The sequence below is a fragment of the Cynocephalus volans genome, chromosome 1, assembly GCF_027409185.1.
Source record: "Cynocephalus volans isolate mCynVol1 chromosome 1, mCynVol1.pri, whole genome shotgun sequence".
Taxonomy (NCBI): Eukaryota; Metazoa; Chordata; class Mammalia; order Dermoptera; family Cynocephalidae; genus Cynocephalus; species Cynocephalus volans.
This window is the reverse complement of record NC_084460.1, coordinates 227,960,896-227,984,533: the sequence shown is the minus strand read 5'-3', so window position 1 is coordinate 227,984,533 and position 23,638 is coordinate 227,960,896. Positions and strand designations below refer to the sequence as shown.

Genomic DNA, 23,638 nt, shown 5'->3' with positions numbered 1-23,638 from the left:
CAGAAACAAGGCCACAATTGGAAGAGCCAGGTGGTGTGAAACTATAAAGGTTAAGGAACCCAGGTTCTTCAACAAATAAACAAGGAAACAAAAGGGAATAAATGAAGTAGAACCTTTAGATGAGAAGAAACTTAAGTGTTTACTTTTAGGGAGGGGAGGAGGTTGTGTTTGGGGTGGGCCCGTGGAAGGCTTCTAAGATGGCTGGCAAAGCTGTCAAAAATCTCCAGAACCAAAACTCAGAAGCCCTTCCTCAGGTGGGTATGTGTGCCTCACCTTGAAAATGTGTGCCTTCAGGATGTGATGGCCCAGCTCCATGGTCTGCTGGCGGTTCAGCTTGCCCTCCTGTCGAGAGAACATGAATGCCAGGAGCGCGTGTCCATTCCTAGGACAAGAAACACAAAGGCTCAGAGCAAAAGACCCCGTCACTCCACACCACAGGCCCTGGGGTGCACACTGCTGCCCAGTCTCTGAACTGCTCTCTTGGAGCTCCGGCACCACCACATGGAGTGGTGAGCAACGGCCTCGTTATGGAAGATGGCTAGTATTGCTTATTCAAGACATGTTAAGGGGCTTTTTCTGGATTCCACTGTCTCTGTGGGGTGACCCACTGAAGCCCCAGGATGGGGCAGGTCTCTATCACTGGGACCACCCACTCTCTGTCCATCACCCATCAGTCTCTCATCACCTTATTTATTGATTTATGCCTGTCCCCAAAATGTAGACTCCATGAGACTAGGGTCTCATCTAAGTCACAGCTACAGTCATAACATCTAGCCAAGTGCCCAACACTTAATAGTAATTACTCGAATATGTGTCTTGGGTTTTCTTGGCAGCTGGCTGGTACAGGGATCTGAACCCTTGACCTTGGTGTTATCATCACCAGTCAGCCCAATACATTTTTTTTGGACAGTTGGACAAATAGACAGACATAACAGAACCATCACTGGGCCTGGCCCTCAGGCCTCCCCTCAAGATAACCATCACTGTAGACCTGGGCCAAAGGATAAGGCCTTACCATGGGAAGGAAAGAAAAATCAGGCCATGCTTAGCAACAGTTCAGGATCAGAAACACCCAGAATTCTCAGTGGATGGAACTCAGGTCCTTGTGGTGGGAAGAAAGCTAAGATGTGTGAGTAGGCCTGCTACGGCTGAGCACACGGTGGACTTTCAACTGACATGTGTTACTAACACTTTCACGAAGGAGCCATCCTATCCATTTGCCCCCCCATGTCTGTTGGACTCATTCTGTCTCCTTGTGGATTCCATGCCTTTGTCTGAGCCAACTTGTTTGGAAAAGACATCAAGGGTTGCTTATTCCAACAGCAGATGTGAATTATTTTCATTTCTATCAACCTGAAAACTCTGAGCTGCTCTTTTGTTGGAGAGAAGCAGGTAGTTGTGGAGGAAGGGATAAGCGTTATAGATGTAGACAGGTACACATACAGAAACACAGATATACATATAAAAGCATCATCCCAGCAGATGCTGATCTAGAAGATTAAGAGCATGCATCATTTAAATTGTATTTATCCAGATGCATGCCTGCTTCTCAAACAGGTTATGAACCATGTTAGAAATGAGGAAATCAAGGCAGATGGACACCAAACAGTTGTTTTTTATATACAGGGGAGAGCATGGCCTTTGAGGTCATGCTGCCCACTGAGCGTCCTGTCCAACATCTTGTAATGGTCTGGAACTCCCCCAGGAGCACCTACCCTGTGATCCCTTGGACACATTCCACCTCCCAACCTCACGCCTGGGACTCCCCTCTCAGATGAGGGTCTCCCACCTCTCAGGCTCCCTTGTTCCCACGGAAACCGCTCTGTACCACCCTCCAGTGCTCCAGGCCCCCAAGCCCTCCCTATTTCCTACCCACAGGTCCCAGGGTTCACTCTGGCACAGATCACTCTATGCAGGGCCACCCTCTGTCTCCCAGTTGGCTATGCTCTGTGACCACGCCAACTGTGTCCACCATGAAGACACATCAAGTACCAAAGGGCATCACTGCCCTTATGCAGTGAGGCTCTTTGGTGGCCAGGCCAAAGGTTTCCAGTGCTCTCAACTGATTACATGGCTCCCCTCCTCTCTGAGGAGACAATTCCCCCATGCAATCGCTCCACACCTGCACTCCTGTAAGTCCCACCCATCATTCCTTCCTGCTCTCTTGGTCTTGGGACCAAGTGCCCCTTCTAAAGCTATCTGCATTCACGCATCTGCTCATTTTCCAAAGTTTTCAAGTATCCATCTTCTAGTCTGTGCCAGATGCAGAAACCGGCCTGAATCATCTCACTTACCCATACAACCCTATGCATCACTAAGTGTTATGATTCTTGGTATGTTTACATGAGGAACAGAGGCCTGTACAGATCAAGTGATTTGTCCAAGCACAGTGGCCAGTAAATGGGAGCGCAGGGATTTGAACTGCAGTCTGCCAGGCCTGAGAGCCTGTGGTCTTCACCAGTGTAACACGGCTCCTCGCTCATATACATCTACACCTCCTAGCTAGCAATGCAAGGTGCTTTGCTGGATTCCCTGGGAACAATGCAAGGTGCTTCCCTTGAGGAGCTCTTAGCACCTGGAGGAGATACATGCAAACATAACAAAACCCAGCTAGAATGGTGCCAGGAACAGACCCACTGGGAATAAACAGGAGGCAAGCTGCCCCTCACTGTGCCCCCGCCCTTCCCCCTTCCAGTTCCAATTCCTCCTTCTTTATAGACGATGCTTTCCCCACGCTGTCTCGATGTTTCCAACAATGTCCTGATAACCTGTGTTATTAAGAACAAAACTCCTTCGCCACACTCAAACCACCCCAAGCCTGTCAGCCCTTCCACCTCCCGTCCCGGGACACTGGCAATCTCCTCTTTCACTCCTCACCACACTGTGGAAGGAGTCTAAGGATCCAGGGCCCTCTTCCCATGCTGAAAATCCAATGGCTTCCTCTCAATCTTCATTTCCTTCACCTCTTGGCAGCACTTACATCCTTAATCTCCTTCTCAGAAATCCTCCTCCATGCCCCAGAAGTCCAGGACTCACCTTCCTCTAACTACATGAGCTTCGTCACCATGTCACACTCCCACCTCTCCATCAATGATGCCACATCTTCAACTGCCGACTTATCCTCCAGCTTGCAGTCCCGCTCTGTCTGCCTGGAGAGACAGCTCCCCCGCAAGCTCAAACTGCTGAAACCAACGGCAGCTCTGTCTCCACAAAACCTGCCCCATACCTCCTGCCTTTCTTACCCTTTCTAAGAGCAACACCACTCCTAGTTTCTGAGGCTTAACACCCTGAAGTCACTTATGGCTCCCTCTTCTACTCTGCCCACCACGCAAGGCCTGAATCTATCCCACTGCATCTCCTATCCCCGTCCACCAAGTCCCCGCTCTTGCCTGGTACAAGGATCCCCATACTCCGTACCATGTGGTTGATCCATGCTCCAGAACCTTCACAGGTTCTCCAGAGATAAAACTCTCCCTGGCACACTCTCTAGCACAGCCTTCTGCTGGCTCTTTCCGTTTCTGTTTCATGACAAAAGCTGCAGTCAGACTAAATTTGTTGTGGCCAGAACTCGCCCTGCTCAATCTGATGCGATGCATTCCACACCCTTCCTGTCTGCAATAGCCTTGTTCTGCCTGTTGATGTCCTTTCTGTTCACTCCTCAAGTTAACGGCATGGGGAAAAGAGCAGACAGGATACTGATCTAGACTATAAGTCCTTGTGCAAACCTAATCAATCAGTGGATCCAGGAAATGGTCATCAACGGCTCCGAGCACCACAGAGGGACATTAAGACATCAAGTGCCTCCTGATAGCAGTAGTTACCACCTATGACATATCCTTGCAAGATAAGAATATAAAACCCAAGCAAGCCTCTGGATGTAACTACCAATCTATAGGAAATAGAGGTGACAGAGAACACATGAAAAAACACAACGAGGACACAACCAGCAAAACCCAGACTATGGGAAACTACACAGGATAAGCTACCCACTTGATCTTTTTGAACAAATAAACTGTAAGGAAAAAAAAAAAAAAGAGAGAGAAGGAGGAGCAAAACTATAGATTAAAAGACACAATCAAATGCATTTTATGGACTTTTTGGATCCTGATTTTGACATACTAAAAAGAGAAAAGAATTAGAGAAATTGGAGCACAGGTAAATGTTTTGGTACACTGAAGAATTTCTATTAATATTTTAGATATGGTAGTGGTATTGTGGTTAAGAAAATATCTCATTTTTGAGATGTATAATTATTTAAAGTAAAATATCATGATGTTTGTAATTTAATATACTTCAGGGAAAAAAAAAGAAAGCAAATGTAGCAAATATTGTAAAATGTGAATAATGTTTAAGTATAGGGGATATGCATAAAAACTCTGAGAAACATCTTTAACTTTATAATTCTATTCTTGGAATTCTAACCTAAGGAATAATAAAAAATAGGAAGGAAGAAGGGACAGAAGGAAGACAGCAGACCCTCTGAAGAACTGATCTAACAGCCACCATCACTCGGTGAGAATATACTCAAACTCTTTATAGATAAGGAAGTAAGGCTTGGAGATTAAAATAATGTGCACACAGGAAATACACAAGAATTGGTGGAGTCAGAATTTGAATCCTGATCTGTAAGGCACCAAGATATTCACTATAAATTTCTATGTTTGCAAGTAACCTAGAAACAACTTAAAAGTCCAAGAACAAGAGTATGGTAAGGTACATTTTAATTTACCCACTGGTAGGTTTGCATAGCCTTGAACAATGAAAATGAGATTTTTCTAAGATTTCTAACAGCTTGCTAGGGTTCCTGTGATGTGTTAAGCAAAAAACCATAAAACAAACAAAAAAACCAGACAAGAATTCTGAGAGAGAAGACCATTTGTATAATGTTTAAAATGCTACAGAAAGAGGCAGAAATGAAAAGTGAAGTGTCATTGTCTTTGAGTATTAAAATTTTCTCTTTTCTCTATATGGGGGCAAAAATACAACTATTTGGGATGGTGGAAGAAATGCTACCAACTTTCAAGTCACCATGTATGTGAAACATTTTCCAGAAACACCCCTCCCCCCTTTCCTGAAGTCCCACACGCAGGGTGGCTTCCTCCCAGCAGGTACTTCCTGCCTCACCCTCCTGAGTGGGAAACCCTCAAGAGCAGGGTCTTTGTCCCAGGAATGTCTCTATCTACCAGTTTTCTGCACATTAAGTAGGTTCTTAAAAACTTGCTGAATTGAGTCTAGTAGCTTCCTTCCAACATCATTCTACATATTCTGTCTGTTGAACAAAGCTCAGTACTACAGGGGTCTTGGAAAATCACCGACTTGCACCACCCCATGAGTGAGCGCCTTCTTAAATCTTGTACCACTGGTGCCTCTTCTGTCCCCGCTTGGCCCAGGCCCAACCCCAGGGGTCATCCCCACATCTTCTTGTAAGAACACAGCAGCACTCAAGAGCCTGCACCTGCTGGTGCTGACCCATCAGTCACCCCACTCTCAGCTCTGCCCAAAATGAAGCAAAGCTTAATGATGTCTACAGTCCACCTACTTCAGCCTCAAACCCAGGAACAAACCTACATCCCCTGCGGAAGTCTTTTGATTTGTTTTTATATCTCTACAAATTCAACTCCAACCTATCGTCCCAGAAAATGATCTAACTTTTCCTAGGAAATCATCTGACTTAGCTAGATATGCCACATCACACATTGTACCTAGCTACTAAGATCTGGCCAAATAACCCAGATGTTACAGTTTATTGCCCCAAACCAGGTTCAAAAGATAACAATAAACTTTTAGCTCAGTGTCACCTAAGAAAGCACGACCAGCCACAACACAGCTAGACCTATGAGGTCAAAGTTAAGTCGACATTAATGGGGAGGAAGGTGGTGGGAGGCTTATGACTGCTTATTAACCTCTTCATTTCTGGACTCTAGCGTGTGGCCAAGTGCCCACTACCGTCCCCTGGGGACAGTTTAGCAGCTTGCCAATCCCGCTACTGAAGTAGAGGGCAATTCTGACTCAAAGAGCAGAAGCCATTCAAGGCAGCAAAGATGCAGGCTGAGGCTAGGGCTAGGCAGAGCTTGATTATACCCTTATCTGAAAGCATCCGAACCCCAAGTTCCCCCACCTCTCACCCTGTTATCAGGCCTCCTGACACACAGGCCTCCCCACCCCATACTGTGGTACCAGCAGCCTGCACAGTAAGAAGTGCACCCTGGCCTGGCCCTCCCTGTCTGTGACACTGAGCTGTACCACAAATACAAAACAAGGTGGCCAGATCTGATCACGGTGCTCCCCCTCTGGGCCCGCAGACATGTTTGATCCCTGGACAAGTCACTACAAGTTCACAAGGTGGCAGAGGAGTGGCGGTGTTGAGGATCCCAGACAGTCCACCAACCCACAGGGGAACACCCTGCAGAGAAGGCCATGGTTCCCTGGAGTGGCTATCCCACGTCCCTACGTGGGACCCCTGTAGAAGCCAGGTGGCGGAGGGGACAGGGATCTGTGAGAACAGAAAGTAGAGAAATATCTCCCAGGCACTGCCCAGCTTCTCTTTCAGCCAGATACACCAGAAGCCCTAAAATTCTAGCAATTAAAGGAAGGAAGCTTTTCTACAGAAGTAGAAAGAATTTTTCACTGCTCTTCCTTCTAACAAAAAGGGGGAAAAATAAGGAAACAAAGCAGCAAAACTGAATTATTCAATCTGGGTTGCCACTCCATTAAAAAACATGAGTCACGTTTGCAATCCTTTCCCCACTTGCACACAAGATTCCCTGCACAGAACTGACAGCAGCGGCCTGTCATACCTGGGCTCACACAGGAAGGCTGTGTTCTCACCATCTGCTCTCCAGACGAGCCACTCCCTGAAGGATGGGTGGCAGAACATGCGGGTTTTGTCTCGCCTCTTAATGAGGAAGCAGGAGAGGGCCTCCATCCTCTGCTGGAAGTCTTCCCATCCCTGCTCCCCTTGGATGTGGCCGGCATTAATCGCCTGAAAAATCTGCTCATCCGTCATGGGGTGGAGGGAGGCGAGGGCCACATTCAGGATCGGAAGTGCTCTCTCAAAGGCGGACTGGGTCATGAACTTCATGTTGCACTGCAGCAGGTAGAGCTCAGACAGAGACACGGGCACCACCTTATAGCTGGCGCTTTTGATGACCAAGTGTCCCCTCTGGAAGAGGTCCAGGGTGAGCTTGAGGTACAGGTAGGAGCCGAGACTCCGCAGCACCAGGTGGCTGCTCACTTTCCCAATGAGGGCAGCGTCGGCCTTGCCATTCAGGGAGATGTTGCCGAGGATGTCCTGGCTGCTGTGGACCCTGTGCTGGACATAGGCGTGCAGGTCGCTGTGAATGTCTTTGTTGTCTGGAAAGTCATCTAAGGAAAGCTTGACAAATGGCAGAGCGCTTATAATTTCCTGTGGGGAAAGAAAAAACCCCCAGTGTCACTCCAGAGATTCCTTTTTTATTTCAGCAGCATTTCAAACCAGATTCACTCGTTTTCTTTCAAGGAGGATTTTCATGGATTATAGGGCCTTATTGTTTTGTATTAAAACATGTAATAGGATAAGGTGAAGATAAAAAGCTTATGTGAAAGAAATCCTGATGGGAGATGGAATCAGTACAGGCTTTCCCGAGGCCCTCATTTGAGGACTCTGAGCCAACCGAGAAGCAAGAGCCCCAAGGAGACAGTGGCAATGAGGCCAGTACCAGGAAAGCGACAGTGAGACCCTGCAGGTGACCTAATACCCCTAATCCTTACATTGTGCAACTGGTTATATAACAAGGACAAACACAAACCAACACTGCACATCTAAGAACCCAGCCAGAGACCAAGATAAGAGGCATCCCTATTCGTGTGTCAGATAACAGGGCTGTGTAACCCAAGCGGGAAATGTGAGATGGCCCCAGGCTGTGTCCCGATGACAGCGTGCCTTAACAAAGCTGCCTACGCCAGTACAGCATGTTATTGCTTAAAAAAAATTTTTAAGGAAACTTTTAAACTGAAGTATAGCATACATACAGAGGTGCACAATCATAATTGTATGGTGTCATTAATTTTCATGTCAAATATACCTGTAACCGGAAGCCAGAAACAGAACATCACCAGCTCCCAGAAGCCCCATGTCCCCTTCCTGTCTGTCCCCTATTCCAAAGATAAGCATATCCTGACACCTAACAGCAGAGAGCGGTTTGGCTGGTTTGTTCCTTAACTTCTAACTATAATTTCTGAAGTATTTAAGTACAAGTCCTCATTTGGTGTAACTGTAGGAAGAGGGCAGAGCACAATTATTCTCATCTTACATAGATGCTGACTGAACGTCTGAAAACTGACAGCCAGGAGGTGCAGCACAAGACTCTGTCCCAGTGCTCTCTGCTGATGGCCGAATTATGCTTCGCATGTAAAAAAATGACTGAAAGGCAGATGAATCAAGCATCCACAAAAACAAACATCAACTTCGACTGAGGTCTGATTCCAGTTTTAATGAAGAAAAATAATAGCCCAAATGCTATTTTAAAATAAATATCATCATAAAAGGGCAAAACCTAAAAATCTAGTGTCTAAATGTCTTTAATGAAAGAGTAAGTGTAGAGGAAGTTGATGGTTGAGATATAATTTTAGGGTTCAAATGAGGGGGAAGATGGAGAAAAAAAAAAATGACTCTTCACCTTGCTGCAGATGTTACCTCATGTTTAAGTGTTAGGAAAAAACATCTTTCAGAATGGGCCTTAAGAATCTCTCTCTCAACCCTCGTTTTTCCCTTCAAGAATAGCTTTAGAAGACCTGTTGGCCGTACACGTCATATGGCCCCACACACTTAATTGTGGTAAACTGAGGCTAGACACCACCATTCAAGAAGGGCAGGCACAGTTCAGTGCTAATAGGAAACTTACCTGACATCTTAATAAATATTCCTCGGGAGCTAACATGGTCAGGGTTTCACAAACCATTTGGGGCTCTGTGGACTAATTTTTCAAAATCCTAACATAGTTTTCAATTCAGCAACTAAATGGTTTACAACAGTTTGAGTTATTCATATTTATCACTGTACAATTGGAGTGTGGGGACTTGGAAAGAGATTTGAGAATTCTTTTGTTACCTGAAAATTTGTTCTTACAGTCACAATCAACTTCAACCAGGCAGGAAATTTAGAAATAATTTTGGTAATAAATGAAGAAAGCGTATCTCCATAATCAGGTTTATGAAACTCAGCTTCATTTAAGCCATCTATCAAAATAATGTATTCTTCTTCAGGAATTTTCTGCTCTAAAGGATAAAATAAATTTTTCAAATTAAGAAATTATACATTTCTATAAGATGGTACCACACAGCATATTTTAATGCACAGTTTAAAGTGTTACGAAAACCTAAAAAGGTTTACATATGGCAGAAGAAATGGTTTTCATAGGAGCATATTTTCTATTAAATTTATAATGAAAACTGTAGTATAGAGCCAAAAGAAAACCAATTCTCACAAAACAGTTTTCAGAAACATACTGCGTTACATACATTAGCAGAATCTTACCCATGTATATAATGCAGTTAGTTCTTCATAAACCATTGTCACTGGGGTGGGCTACAGCAAATATAACTAACACACACAGATACCAAATCTGGAAAAGATGCTAGGTCGTCCATCAGAACTCCTGAGTGAACAGGTAAGGAAAAGTGTTCCCCCGCCACAGTCCCCAGGCTGTTTGGCCCAAGCCACACAGCAGTGAGACTCCACTTTACAGACTCCTAGAACAGGGCTCTTTCCCATGAGCTTAAATCTAGTTTTCTATTTACTAGTGCCAACATTCTGCCCAGGGAACAGCGGAGAAATGGTAACATTTCTGTTTCAATCCCTCTCTCTAGCACCTTCTGGCAGAAGTAGGCAGGTAAACTAGCTCAAAAGTTAAGGTGTAAAGGGGAGGAAGGATGGAAAACTGAAGAGCCCATAATGTCATTTACATCCCCTATCTTGCAGAATACTCAGGGGCAAAACAAAAATCTAATGGAAACCTCTAGAAATAGCTTTAGGTTTCAACTCAACTGAGCAGGGGTCCTGAAAAAAAAACATGCTGGAAAATTTCCCAAACACTCCACTCATTCCCTTGCTTCCTAGGAGTGTAAAATACATAGGCAACAGTTTTCTAGGGTGCAAGTCTCCTAAATAGCCTACAGTTACAAATCGTCTACTTTGGAACTTTTCAACTGTAGAGTTCATTCTTATTAGAGATGTTTCATTTACAACTATACCGCTGAGGGTAGGGAGGGACCCCCGGAAGATGGGGGGCTGCCTGGAGGTACCATTTCTCAGGTTGGTGAGTGGCTCCAGCACTCCTCTCTTGAAAGCTGCCACTGGGTCCTGCACACAGGACCTGAGGCTCAGCATGCTCTGCAGCTGTGGCTCCTTGATCAGAAGGTCTCTGTAGGCGGCCAGCTGATGGGACCGGCAGAGCAGAGCCGCGATGCTGTGCACAAACTCGGGCACCAGGCACGTGTAGGTATTATCGGCCTGGCAGTAGTGGTAGGCCACCACCTGTGGGAAAGCAGAGCCGTCAACGTCCCCTCGCCCTCTTCACACAGCTCATTCTACCACCTCAAACAGGAACTCAACTCTGCCAGCTCCCCAACATAACAAGATATATCGCTTCTGCTCCCGAAGACTAAGTCATTAGCGTGACTCATTCACTCCTTCCTTCATTCGTGCAGTTTGCCAAGTTCTCGGCATACATTCAATTGCATCCAAAGATACAAAAATCAGCACAAGTTACTCTCTGTTGAATGTAAATTAATAAAAGTCATTCATAAAACCTAAAGCCTTCCTGGCTTAAAGCAATTCCAAACAATCCCAATATTCTTGACATCAAAAAGTGTCATCTTTACTACATTTCAGTAAGTATGAGGTAAGGGAAGCAAAAAGGGCAAAACACACTTGTGTAAAGTGCTCAGAGTCACTGCCAGCCCATGCAGCTCTGCAACCCCCACGGTAAGCAGGTCAGGAACCAGGAGCCATGGCTCATAGCTGAGGGCAACAGACCCAGAGGTTAAATGCCTTGCCACGATGACAGGGAGAGCCAACCAAAGACCTGGGATGAGATTCCCAGTCTGTAGACTCTTAAAAAGCAAGTGGCAAGAGCAGATGTGCAGCAGCTTTTCTCAGTCCAGCTTGGAACCACGATGTGACTTCTGGTTGCGATTAAATTTATCATCAACACTCAGAGGAAAGCTGACTGCTCTTCAACTCTCACCTGGACAGAGATTAGCAGGAACATACGTGAGGACTTGTGAGCTTGTGCAAACCACCAGGAGACATCCAGTACACCACAGTCTCCCATACTGTTTGACATAAGCAGATTGGCAACCCAATAGTGGGCATGAAGTCAATTTGGAGTCACAAAGAGGTTTCTGTTTGTTTTAAATAAAGTGAATTTAAATTACCAGTGTGTATCACAGGATGTAAGACTAGGCATAGTTCTTTAATGCTTTTGGTTTGGTTATAAGTGCGATTACATGGGCATGGGTGCTAGATCTCTAGCATAAGACGTATTTCTACTGTGGGTCACAGTCAAAGGGTCTTGAAAAATCACCACAGCTTTGAAGTCTGCCCTACATCCCTCATCTGAGATCACCTGTTCACAACCAGAGGACTGTTCTGAGTCAGTGGTCAGAGCATCAGGGCTGACCATGCCAAGAGCAGCTGTCATCTGGGAAGCAGAAGAGAGGGGCAGGGGTCTGGGGCACAGCAGTCTGCATTTCAGTTCCCCTGCACCAACTTCACCCCCAGGGATTTCCTCACAAGGTGCCTTTCATCATTGCCTATCTCTGGCATTTCTCTAGCTCCACCAACTCACACCACTGCTGCCAAGGGAGACGTAAGCAGCTCACCAGGGGGAGAGATATGGTACACTTTCAGCCACTTTCTGGCTTATGACCAGTGATGGATGCTGAGCAGAAGGAAAAATTCAGAAGAAGCTCAATGACCATGAATTTTAGGAAGGGAAAGGCAGTCAAGTCTCCTTTATGACCTTGCAAGAACCCCGTGACCAAAAGATACAGGGAACCAAAGGCCCCAGGCAACAGAGCACAGGGAGGAGTGGTCTGGGTCAGGTTAAAAGCTCACTGTCTCCTGCTCACATAACAATTGAAGAGAGTGCGTGCTTATAAGGACAGATACGGGGAGAATGCACATGGCATCTGCTGCTGCTTGCTAACTCTTCCAATCCATTATTTAACGTGGATAAAGGTCCACTGCCATTGTCTTAAGATGGATATTGAGTTCCACTCATGCCTTTTATGTGGAGCACTCTATCACAATTTTATCAAAAGCTATACTTTAGAAGTAAGCAATTGTCTCTGTTTCAAAATTCCTTTTCCAATGCACTTTTCAGAAACCAAACTAGCAAATCTCTGTCTGGAAGGCTCCCATAAAGCAAGGGCAGATTACCTTAGAAGCCAGGTATTTCGCCGCATCCTCTCTTGGTCTCGGGTTTTCAGGAGTACCAGACCCAGCCCCAGCAGGCATTTTAGCCGCATTGGGGCCACTTGTAGAAGAACTCGGTGAAAGCAAAGGGGTGAAAGGAAGGTCCTGGGCAGGATCTGAAGCTGCAGAGAAAAGACCCATTTCATTATTTACATCAGCACAGTGGCACAGTGGGATGTGGAATCTATTTCTTGATTAGTACCTATAGGTAACGAATGAACATGGACCAAAATTCAGAAGTCCGAATGAGAACACAAATCCCCCACCTCTGTCTCCCATCTGCCCAGTTCCCCTCCCTGAAGAACTTCTGTTTCTAGTTTCCTTTATTAATCTTTTGGGGGGTTAAAAAAAAAGCTTGCATGGCTCACTTGTTCTTATTCACCACATTCAGAGAGACTTTCTTTTTAATGGTTCTATTGCATATAAAATAATCAGTGAATAGTCGAATACTTGGTTATTCCCTCTAGCTCATGTCTGACTTAGTCTATACTTTTGGTAAATCCAGCATAGAAGACAAAAGCTGGGGTGAACAGGGTACAAAAGAATTCTGCATTAGACTCCATCTGGTTTGTTCTGCCAGGAACCCAACACCTTCATTTTAGGGCCCAAAATTCCCCAGGGCACTCAGTCAGTCCTCACTGCCCTGTTTCTGCCTGCATAAAGAGGCAGACGGGCGTTACAGTTCAGGAGGACATGAGGGAGGGATGGCTTCACCCCACATAGCCAGATACGCACTATGGTAGATGCAAGTGTTTAAATAGCTCACTTAACATGTTATCCCAAACTTGATATAGCAGCTGGAACAATGTGAGGAAAATTGGTAATTTATATCTATCCAAACAGCAATTTCCTCCACCTATTTTATCAGTATAACAAACTAGACAATTACAAACGGACATACTTCTGGGTGATGGACCAGGACTGTTGGAAGCGATCTGCCTCATACGGCTTCCGTGGCAGCTAAGTGCCACCAACTTGGAAATGATTGCCGTCTTCCCAAATCCCACACTTCCAACAACAACCGCTCCTCGATTTTCTGCCAGTTCTGTGTTCCTCAAGTGTTCTTCTATCTGGTGAAAGAGCCAATCCCTTCCCACAAACACAGAGTCTGTTGTTATGCTTGGTACTTCAAATAATAGGGGTTTCAACAAAATGTCTTGCGGTTTATAGGGAGCAAATCGTGCTTAAAAAAAAAAAAAAGAATTATTTTAGAAGAATGTCATAATTTTATACACTAAGAAATTCAAAGTATCACTGCTTGTGTTACACTCAGTATAATAGCCTTCAGTTTTACCCGACAAGGGATCTGTAAATATTTCTAATATAGTTCTATTGATACTTCTGTAACACCTCATTTATCATACCTTATTGGTCCTACAAAGTATCCTGTTAAAGTGACTTTCTCATCCTTTCCTGCTTCTGACTTATTCTCATGACTCAAGATAGACACACAGGATTAGAGAAAGTGATGCAAGGGGACAAATCACATCTCACTAGTTTATGGTCTCGGATATTTAAGACATGTTTCTTCCACTACTATTTAAATAATATGGAAACGCGTTTTCCCTAGAGACGGGGGCACAGCTCTCATCGGGGTATGAGGGTGCTCTGCCCATATGGTGGGGCTTCTGACCAAATGACTGTGTTATAGGCAGACGCAGAATGTGCTGATACAGCTCAAGGAACCAAAACAAAGCTGATTCTTTGTTAGCAGCACAAAATCTAGTGAGCGTTAAACTTCCCCTCACTTCAAATAAATTCTTGCAGAATTATTTTCCAACATCAGAAGCAAGTTAATCCCGTATTTTAAGGAAGAAGCCCCAAACTGTTAAAGATGGCTTACTAGCACACCTAAGAGATACTTTTTTTTAAGCATGTACACGCCTAACATTATGTTTTATAAAACAGCGGGCTTAAATGCTGGTTATTATAGACTTTCAATATTTAGTGAACGAGTTCATCATATCTGTTATCACAGAGGATGCAAAGATAAATACCTTTAACTTCCTGTGCCCTACCTCCAGCCGTATTGTGCCACGGTAATCTAATTGACGTTCGTAGAGGAGCATTTCTCTGCCCATCTAAATAACTCAGATCTTCCAATTTGGTTGAGCTTGTTGCTGTAATATTAAACTGAAGTTTAGTCTCACAGTTGAGTTTAATGTCATACCTAAACTACTATAAGTTGTAAATTATTATGCAATTCAGTTCAGGCTTTCAACAAAATTTCCTTAAGGTGATTTTGGTTTTGTTTGTTTTCTGGCAATATCATTATTGAAAAATGGTAAAACAAACAAACAAACAAAAAAACCCTAAGTGTTCCTTATTCTTAAATCAAAGTTATGTTGATATGGTTGCCAGAATTCTCCATCATTCCTGGAAAGAGACAGACTTTACCATAAATTATTTTATGAAGAAACTTGACAAGTGTTACAGAGCAAAGCTTCAGTACTTACTGTGAACACATGGCACGGTACTAGATTCTCCTCTGTAACTCTGGGGGGCTTTCTGCTGTTTGGAATCCCAACCTTGTTAATTAAATGACTAGATTCTGCATATACAATTCCACAGCACTACAAGTCAGCTCTCAGTAGTAAAGTATAAAGATATATTTAAATGTATTATATATTATACTATATTACATAGGTAAATTAGGTATTTTTTTAATTCTATAAATAAGTATTCATGTGTACCTCTGACCAAATCACTAAGACTCATAGCATATATGTACCTGTTAAAAAGCATTAAAAGTCTATTAAAACATATATACAAGTTGAATTATGAAAAGGGCTAAGGCTTCCAAGGACTGGAGAAATGATTAGTGGGACTTAGCTGTAAGGGACAGAAGTCACGCTGGGACACCTGTCTTCTGAAAACCCTCTGGCTACCCCACAGGCTCTGACCCCATGTCCAGCTGACGACTGTGCCATCTGTCCCACCTGAGCCCTTCTTATTCCCCTCTGAAGGTTTCAGTTCATCTCTTCCCCACTGTCCTCACCACCCGTCTCATTCTTTCATTCAACAAGCACCTGGGTAGATCTGGCAGACTCTGTGATGGCATGCCCCCCCCCCCCTGCATCTTCCAAAGGGCAATCAGACATGAGCCCTACCTATTCGCCTTCCTGCCAGCGGAGAAACACCTGAAACCCTGACTTCACAATTGCACACACCTGTGTTCTGAATCCTTTTGGTGCATATCCATAGTCTGTTACACACCACGTACACTTATAAGTGAATACGAGGGTACTTCAAAAAGCCCATGGGAGAAGAGTATTATAAGATAATACGAATCTTTCCATGAACTTTTTGAAGTACTCTCATACTCTACACACATAGCCGTCTGCCACTCAAATCTTTCTCATTAGAAAGATTCAGCTTATTCTTGAGGCAGGACTTCCAAATGGAGCTAATGTATGGAAATCCAATGGCAGCCTCTAGGTTCTCGCCGGGTCCTTCATAACCAGGGTGTGCGAAGCTTCCTGGAGGTCCAACAGGCTCCCTACAGTAACACAGCTTTGAACATATTTCTAGGCTCCTGCCTGAGACCTGGGACTTGGACCTCTTTCCTTGGCATGCCTCATGGTGAACACACCCATCATGGCCCAGGTGGAAGGAGCAGCCACAGCCATAACCCACAACTCATTTCAGAGCCGGCACAGTGGTGAATGCCTGACATGCTGCTTCAGCGCTAGAGAATACAAAGGTGCGTACAGCTTCAGAAGGGTTTCCCATTTCCCCTCTTAGACCCCTGACACCCTTTAGAATGTAACATCAGTTTATAATTTTGTGACAACTGAAAGGATTAAAAATATGTGACTGTAAAAAGCATTCCAAATAAAGAATTGCAAAAATGCCCTAGTTTAACACAGATGCCTCTTCCCAGATTTCCAGTTGCTGGAGCTGCAGCTCCAAAGTATGTGATAGCTGCCTCAGCAACTCAATGGCTCTTGGCTGATTTTCGATTTCAAAATGATTAAGTCAAGCTGAAAGCTGCAGGAGGGCCACAAGCCACCAGTTGCCAGCCATGTTTGCTTTCTAAGGCATTTTCAAAGCTTGACTTGGGAGCGGTAGAGCTACAGCTGCTTAGACATGTGCCAGAGCAGGTGACTTGGACCATTCTGCCTCCTCAAGCAGACCTATGGTAGATTCTCAGACATTACCAGTGCAAGAGTCAGACTCACTCCAGTATTTAACAATAAATGCTTTCAAAATCCCAAACACTATTCAGGGCCAAGAAAAATCAAAGGTAAAGCAATAATTTCATGCTGCAATAAATCTACTGCTAACATCTCTACAATTAAATAAATTATACACTTGTGGCACACACACACAATGTGTCTAACATCTGGGTGAGAAGCACAATTCAAGATACTGAAGGGAAGAGTTTGGTGGGTTTTTTTTTTTTTTTTTTTTGGAGGGGGGGGATAGGGTGGGGGGAGTGGCAGGGGAAGACTTCTCTAAGGTGAACAAAGAAGAACATCTGCTAGAGCTGTGGACCAACCTGTCAAAAGTAAATGCCAGTAAGTCCAGGGAAATTACCAGTTAGAGTTTCAAGACAATTTGGTGGTAATTGTGTTTGCTGGTTTCCGGGGAAATTAAACACAGTGTTCTCAGAAACTATTTCAAAAGAAAAAAAAAATAGAACCCATTACCCAACTTCTAGATTATCTAAGACATACTTTTTAAAGTCTTCATATTGTTTTTTAAGAAAGAAAAGGGGTCCGTGTTGTACATTTTGATGTAATATACAGCATTCTGAATCAAATCCACTCGAACAAATAAATACCTTTACAAGAAAATCTCTGTGTAGTGAAATAATCTCCAAACTTAAACAATTTACTTTTATAATCTTTGACAAAAACTTTTCACTGCACTACACAGTTAACAGACAACTGCAGTTCTTTGTAGCTGGCTCAATGACAGTGAAGACTGGCAACCCCAGGCACCAGTTCTGCACCCTAAACCCCCCTTAGAGGCTGGGTATCATCCTTCCTTCGCTGGCCAGTCCTCACTCTGCCTGCATGCACCAAAACAGCTGTCCTAACAAATGGCAATCTATTTGTGTTTACATGGATCTTAACATGCAAAGACTTCTAAGAGATTTCAGTATACGGTCCCTCACATATTATTTCAATCCTTGTAACACTGAGTGTCGCCTGCCTTCTACTCACTAAACAGTGCTGCAAATAGTCCATACAACCTGAATCTTACCCTTTTCAATGATACTTGAAAAATCTTGCCATTCCCTCTTAACTGAGGTTCAACTTTAGGTACAAGAAGGTGGGCAATGAAGAATCCTACCAAACTCTCAGCTTGGTAACAGATATTATGAGGTAAGGCATTTGTCAATTTCCTCTCAAAACATGCACTTAATTTTCAAAATACATAACATAGAAGAAATGAGCAAACCCATCAGAATAAATAGACTGTGCTCAAACCCAGAGGTGATGCCTTCCCATTCCACAGGAGGTCTATAGCTCACGGACACACGCAGAAGCTGATGAATGTGCACAGCAGACATCAGAAAGCTCTGCCCTATAATCACCGCAGTCTCCTGGAAAAGCTCAGCCCCTACCCACTGTCACTTCACATGGCAGGAGACCACATAAGAGTATCAAGCAGAAAACGTCACCCCAAATGAGATGCTGTTAACACTGTTAAAATGAATGTATTAATGTCTCCTAACTTTAAATTAGCTTGATTAAATTGAATACCAGTTTGCTATTTTGTTGAAGTCATAAAGCTATCAAGTTCTGGGATAATACAAATGACTCATTTATCATAACGAGGTAAATAAGGTTGAAAATGCTTTGGGTACAACATATTATTTTAAAGGTGACAGGACAGTGGTGGGAGGACACAAAAGCTTCTAGAAGAAACATCAGTCAATACACATAAAGTTCTCCAGTACTTCTCTGACAGACATGCCAAATCCCTCTTCTGGAACAAAACCATTTTACTTCCTGTGAGAGTGAATTAGATGGAGTTTTGACTCAGAACTCTTTCATCAGGGCCATTTATTTATCAGCTGCTTCAGGATTCCACTGTAGAAAATACCCAACAACTACCAGATTGACCTAGCACCATACTGAAGGAGGATTTTTTTTTTTTTTTTTTTATTAAAAAAACAGAAAAGTCCTTTGATGTAGGAAGAGACAATCTGGGTCCATGGTTAGTGGAAAAGAAATGATAAGTGCCACACTGAAAACAAAGAATGACTGTAACTAGTTCCTCTTCTAAATTCAGCCCAAGAGCATGGACTCCTGAAATTTAAGACCTTACAAACAGGCACCACAGCTCAGATGCAGATTTCCTTTCCCCACCAACCCCAAACTAGTCTCTTCACTTGAGGACCACCCACTGACCAGTCCAACTGTCAACATTCACGGGCATCTGTGCTCTCTTCTCTCAGGTCCAGCTGCTGCATCTTGCCGGGGGCGTGTCTGTCCTGCTTATTTTCGTTTCCTGGATTGAGAGCTCTCACTTGCACTGCTTACATTTTAAGCTGTGAGCTCCATTATAACTGAGTTACACAGAAATTCAACTGCCTGTCTGTATGATGGGCCTCAATTACACTAAAATAAGCTTGAGAGTTGCATTAAAAATTCTCTGCACTGATATCAACAAACTTACTCTAAACAATGATTCCTCTGGCTGGCCACCAAAAAAAAAAAAAAAAAAAGATTCCAGTTACCAAAATGTAATAGAAAGTCATGAATTTACTCAGGCTTAAAACAACAAAAACCAAGGGGAGAATTTTGGTACTTCTCTTATACACAAAGAGCCATATAGTCCAAATCACAGATTTAAAGAATATCAGAGCGGAAGATCACTTAAAGACCATTAAGTGTAGCCTTATGGTGTAAACTGAGGCAAAGAAGAGGTAAAGTGCCCAACCCAAAATTATAAAGCTGGCTTGTGTCTGGATTAGATTCCCACGTGAAGACAGTGAACACAGGGTACCTCAGACTCAGTGAGATACCCTTTCCATGGAGAGGCATGGCCTTACCTGCAACTGAGTTGGGCCGTGGCATTATTAGCGAGCTGGAGCTCTGAGAGTAAGGGACTGGACCATCTCCAGCTGAGGATTCCGCTTTGGGCAGCACGCTCTCCGCTGCCCCAGTGGTCTCCTCTTCTGCCACAGGGGAGCAGTTATCTGCCCTGCGATCATGTAGCACTCCTTTCTGAACCCCTAACCTTAGGCTTCCGTCTTTATTCCATTCCAAACTGGAGCCACTCCGGTCATCATTTTCGGATGAACTTGTAATTGTGGCTGAAATGAGAGACCAAAATACTTTGAAGGAGAGGCAGGCATAGCTGGGGCTGTTGAGAGTTAAAACACATACACACTGCCCTCCCCAGGTTCAACAGGAAGTTTTCTGGTCCATAGAGATTTTTATCAAAGTACGTTTCACACAATGTATTTTGGCAAATTAGAAGAATGTTGCTTATCGGGGGAAATGAACTGCTAAGTCACTCTACAGGGAAGAAAAAAAACTGATAGGAAGATAATGAAAAAGCGATCTAAAAGTGAGAATTAACAGTAAATCTATGCAATTTGGAGATAATGCATCCTCTCTAAACAAAGATGAATTGCTTGCAAAAGAATTCATATCTCATTAAATTCCTTTGAACCTTTAAATACCCTTCACAAATTAACAACATTGGGCCGAGGGCAGGCCATACAATGGTTAATGCAGAAAAGATGCGGGAGAAAATCTATAGTAACAGAAATACAATTATATAGTCAAGCAGAGAATCTGACCCTGAGAAAGCTTATAACATCTGTTCAAGATGATCCAAAGAGGCTGACGACTTATTCCTTCAGCAGAATGGAAAGCCTCTATGGAATCAGCACAGAGAAAGTACCGGCATAGGAAAGCATGATCGCAGAATTAAAATTCAGCCTCTGAGAAAGAAAACCAGTGAAAAAAGGGTAGGAAAAATCTTTGGTAAACATCCTGCCAAAAGAGCAGGAGGAATATGATTAAAGAAGGAAGCAATACTCACCCCATACAGCCTCTACAAACAGCCACTTCTAATTTAAACACCAAGCTGAACAGGATCCCTTTGCAACCACAGGTCGCCCAGGGCACTCACACTGCTCCACTGGCCTGTGTCCTTGAGAACAGGGACCATGTCCACTGATCCCTCTATGTTCCCTATTTGGATCCCAGCGTCCCAGGCCCTTAACTTTGAGCCTGTTAAACAGGAATGAGCCAGGCCACAGTGCATGCAGACCCAGCCGCCTGGATGAAGCTGCTTCATCTGTACACCACGATGATGCACACGTATCAGTAGACTGGTGAACTAGCTCACAGTCAGTAGTTTAGGATCAAAAGGTGTTGTTTATTTGTACAAGGCTCTTTAAGGTCTAGAAGTAAAGACAAAATAATTTCCTTGCTGTGGCCAGAGACATCCTGTCACAACTGTAAGGCTGTCTTTGCTCCAGTAGCCTGGACTTAATGATCCTCCAGTTGTCTCCCTATTTAGAAGTCACCGGCATGCTGAAGCCTCCTTTAGAGTATCTATGACAGCTGATCTTTTTCTTTTCAGAACAGCATAGCACCTGGCCCATAGCAAGTGCTCAGTAAATGTTTGTTTATTGGATGAACGCACAAATGAACAAACTTCAAACCCACCTGTTGTCGGAGATGCTACATTTAACCTCACGCTTACAGGCTCGGGACTGTCAGCATTAGATCTCTAACCAAAGCGTAAGCTGATCTGGGATGGGCTCCATCACCTTTTGGGTACCCACTATTATTACTCCCAGCATTTCCAACTGTTCTGTCAGCAGCATTAACCCACACCTACATGTCTTTGGAATCAATCACAGCCTTCATCATGTTTTTAAATGAATGATTTATATGAGCATAAGTATAGCAAGTATGACCTTTTGCATCATAAAAATATTGATGGTGGTTGTGGTAATAGCAACAGCTAACATTTATTGAAGGTTTACTATATGCCAGGGACTCTGCTAATGCTTTACAGGAATGGTAATGAGTTTACATTATTTATTAATGAGTTTACTGCTTATTAATGGTAATTATTAATGGCAACCCTGTTAGTAAGCTGAAAGCATAAAAATACAGGCAGTCCTGTAACGGAGATTGTGTTACGAACCTTCACTTATAAGCCCAGTGTTTGGAACTCAGAATGCTTTTCTGAGATATACTGTAAATGTTGGGTTCCCAGGCTATCCCAACATCTAAGTAAGACTGAGGATGAGGTGATTTGGTTTTATTATTCTGGCTGTTTTTTGGGGGAGGAGTACATATTCTTAAGTAGAAAAATAAATAGAGAGTCAAAGTGATACTTTCCCTAATTTGCTCTCCCTAAGTGCCACACACTTCAGAATCAACCCCCCAAGGATCCCAGTCCTAACAAGCAGCAGAAACAGGGACTCAGACTACCCCACTTCCTATAACAAGTGACAACACTGAGAGCAGGACTTCAGGGTTCCAGGAAACAGATGGAAACGTCTGGGAAAGCCTGGTCAGTGCTACTGGATCATTGTGGGACAGGCTGAAGGTCTAGTTCTCACTGGAGAGCAAGTGTCCTACACTGTACCCAGGATCTGATGGGTGGAAACATTAAAGCCCTGGCAGTAACAGGAAGGAAAATGGGTGGGGGAGGAAGGCCCCCAGCTGCAGAAACAGTAGCCAAGAAGAGAAGTCCCAGACAGGGGAGCCTTTTCAAAAAGAGGGTATTGTGAAGTCAGTGTTTATAAGGAGGAGACTCCAGAGAAGAGGCAGTCCTCCCGCTGCCCTCAGGAGTTCACTAAGAGAGGCGCTCCACCGTCTACACTCACCAGGGCGCAGAGGCAGGGAGGTAAGAAGCTCTGAGCCACGGGCCTTCCCACGAAGATGCCCCACCTCACAAACATTCCTCCCTGGGATCCAATACCAGACCCAGCCTATGCAGCTAGAAGCCCGGGCAGCATACCTCCATCTCAGCTCGGCTGTGACCACGCCCTGAAACACGTCCAGAGAATACACAAAGGCCCAGTAAGTCTGGTTTCCTTGCACAGCCTAAGAAGCACAGCAAATGGGCCAATCCCACAGCCTCCGAGAGAGAGAGAGAGAGAGAGAGAGAGAGAGCGCGAGCTGGTTCCTACAACAACCAGCTACTTGAAAATATCTATTTTTCTTCCAGGCTAATGGAAATTCAAACTCCTAATTAGGTTAACCCAGTCACCTTCAAGAATATGTGTTCATTCACACACACGAGCACACATGCGCACAAAACCAGGGCAACATCTTAACCACGATAACTTTTTAAAAAAATCTCTAATAAGTAAATGCTATTTGACATTTTCCAAAGACTGGATAATCTTTAAAGTTCCCTGACACCTCAGAAATTCTAACATTTGATTCTTTCAACTAGTATAGGTGCCAGATTTGTCAATTAAGGCTTGGGTCTCCACCACTCTTCCAACACGCAGGGTTCTATGACATGAGTGACTTAGCCCTTAAGTTTTAACAAGCTCTGAGGTTAGGCTGTGCCTCACAATTTAGCATGACATTAGGTTTGGTATTGCTCATTAATTCATCTGTGTTCTCTATGTGGTTTGAAAACTCTTCTTAACCCCAGGGATAGGGTCTTCTCCTTCTCTGTAGTAACAACACATTTAAGCAAACCTACTAATGCACACAGGGCTGTAATACTTCCAAAGCACTTTCTTAATATATTAGGGCATATACACAATCATCACAACTCACGAGAAGAGGTGGATAGGCTGAGAACCATCAACCCAACTTTATAGATATGAAAACAGACGGGAGAAACTGATCACACACTCATGCATGCACACACACATGCACACAAACACGGTTAGTGATATGTCCAATAGCAATTCTTCTGACTGTACATACAGTGTATTTCTAAAACCCCCTTTGCTTGCACAGTGCTGAACACATACAAGGAGTTCTGTAAATACCTGCAGCTAAAAAATAATTTGTAGTTCATGAAGTCTGTCGTGTTAAACAGTCATCCACTCAATCATCAAATGTTTTGCTATGTAAAGCTCAAATAAAACTTAATTCCTTCTTCTCCTTCCCAACTTTTCTTCACCCCTTTCTTTGCCTTTTGAAGGTTCTATGTTGAAAGTACATTTAAAATAGAATCAGCAAAAGAAAAAAAAAAAAAAAATCTGTGTAGGTCCAGGGCCCAGTA

At 43.8% G+C, this 23,638-nt stretch overlaps 1 protein-coding gene across 3 annotated transcripts in view; it reads right to left on the bottom strand.

Annotated features, from left to right (window-relative positions):
- Window positions 1-23,638, bottom strand: part of TANC1 (tetratricopeptide repeat, ankyrin repeat and coiled-coil containing 1) — a 215,978-nt gene that overhangs the window by 40,089 nt on the left and 152,251 nt on the right. For 2 of the 3 annotated variants that reach the window (XM_063097505.1, XM_063097497.1), the window contains 8 exons: window positions 19,467-19,730; window positions 14,476-14,577; window positions 13,359-13,640; window positions 12,422-12,579; window positions 10,282-10,513; window positions 9,089-9,255; window positions 6,798-7,405; window positions 274-382 (listed from right to left, as the gene is read on the bottom strand). In XM_063097505.1, coding sequence (XP_062953575.1) covers window positions 274-382; window positions 6,798-7,405; window positions 9,089-9,255; window positions 10,282-10,513; window positions 12,422-12,579; window positions 13,359-13,640; window positions 14,476-14,577; window positions 19,467-19,730 — 1,922 coding nt within the window. Of the gene's footprint in view, window positions 1-273; window positions 383-6,797; window positions 7,406-9,088; window positions 9,256-10,281; window positions 10,514-12,421; window positions 12,580-13,358; window positions 13,641-14,454; window positions 14,578-19,466; window positions 19,731-23,638 lie in introns of all 3 variants that reach the window. The other variant, XM_063097488.1, reaches the window with a different exon arrangement.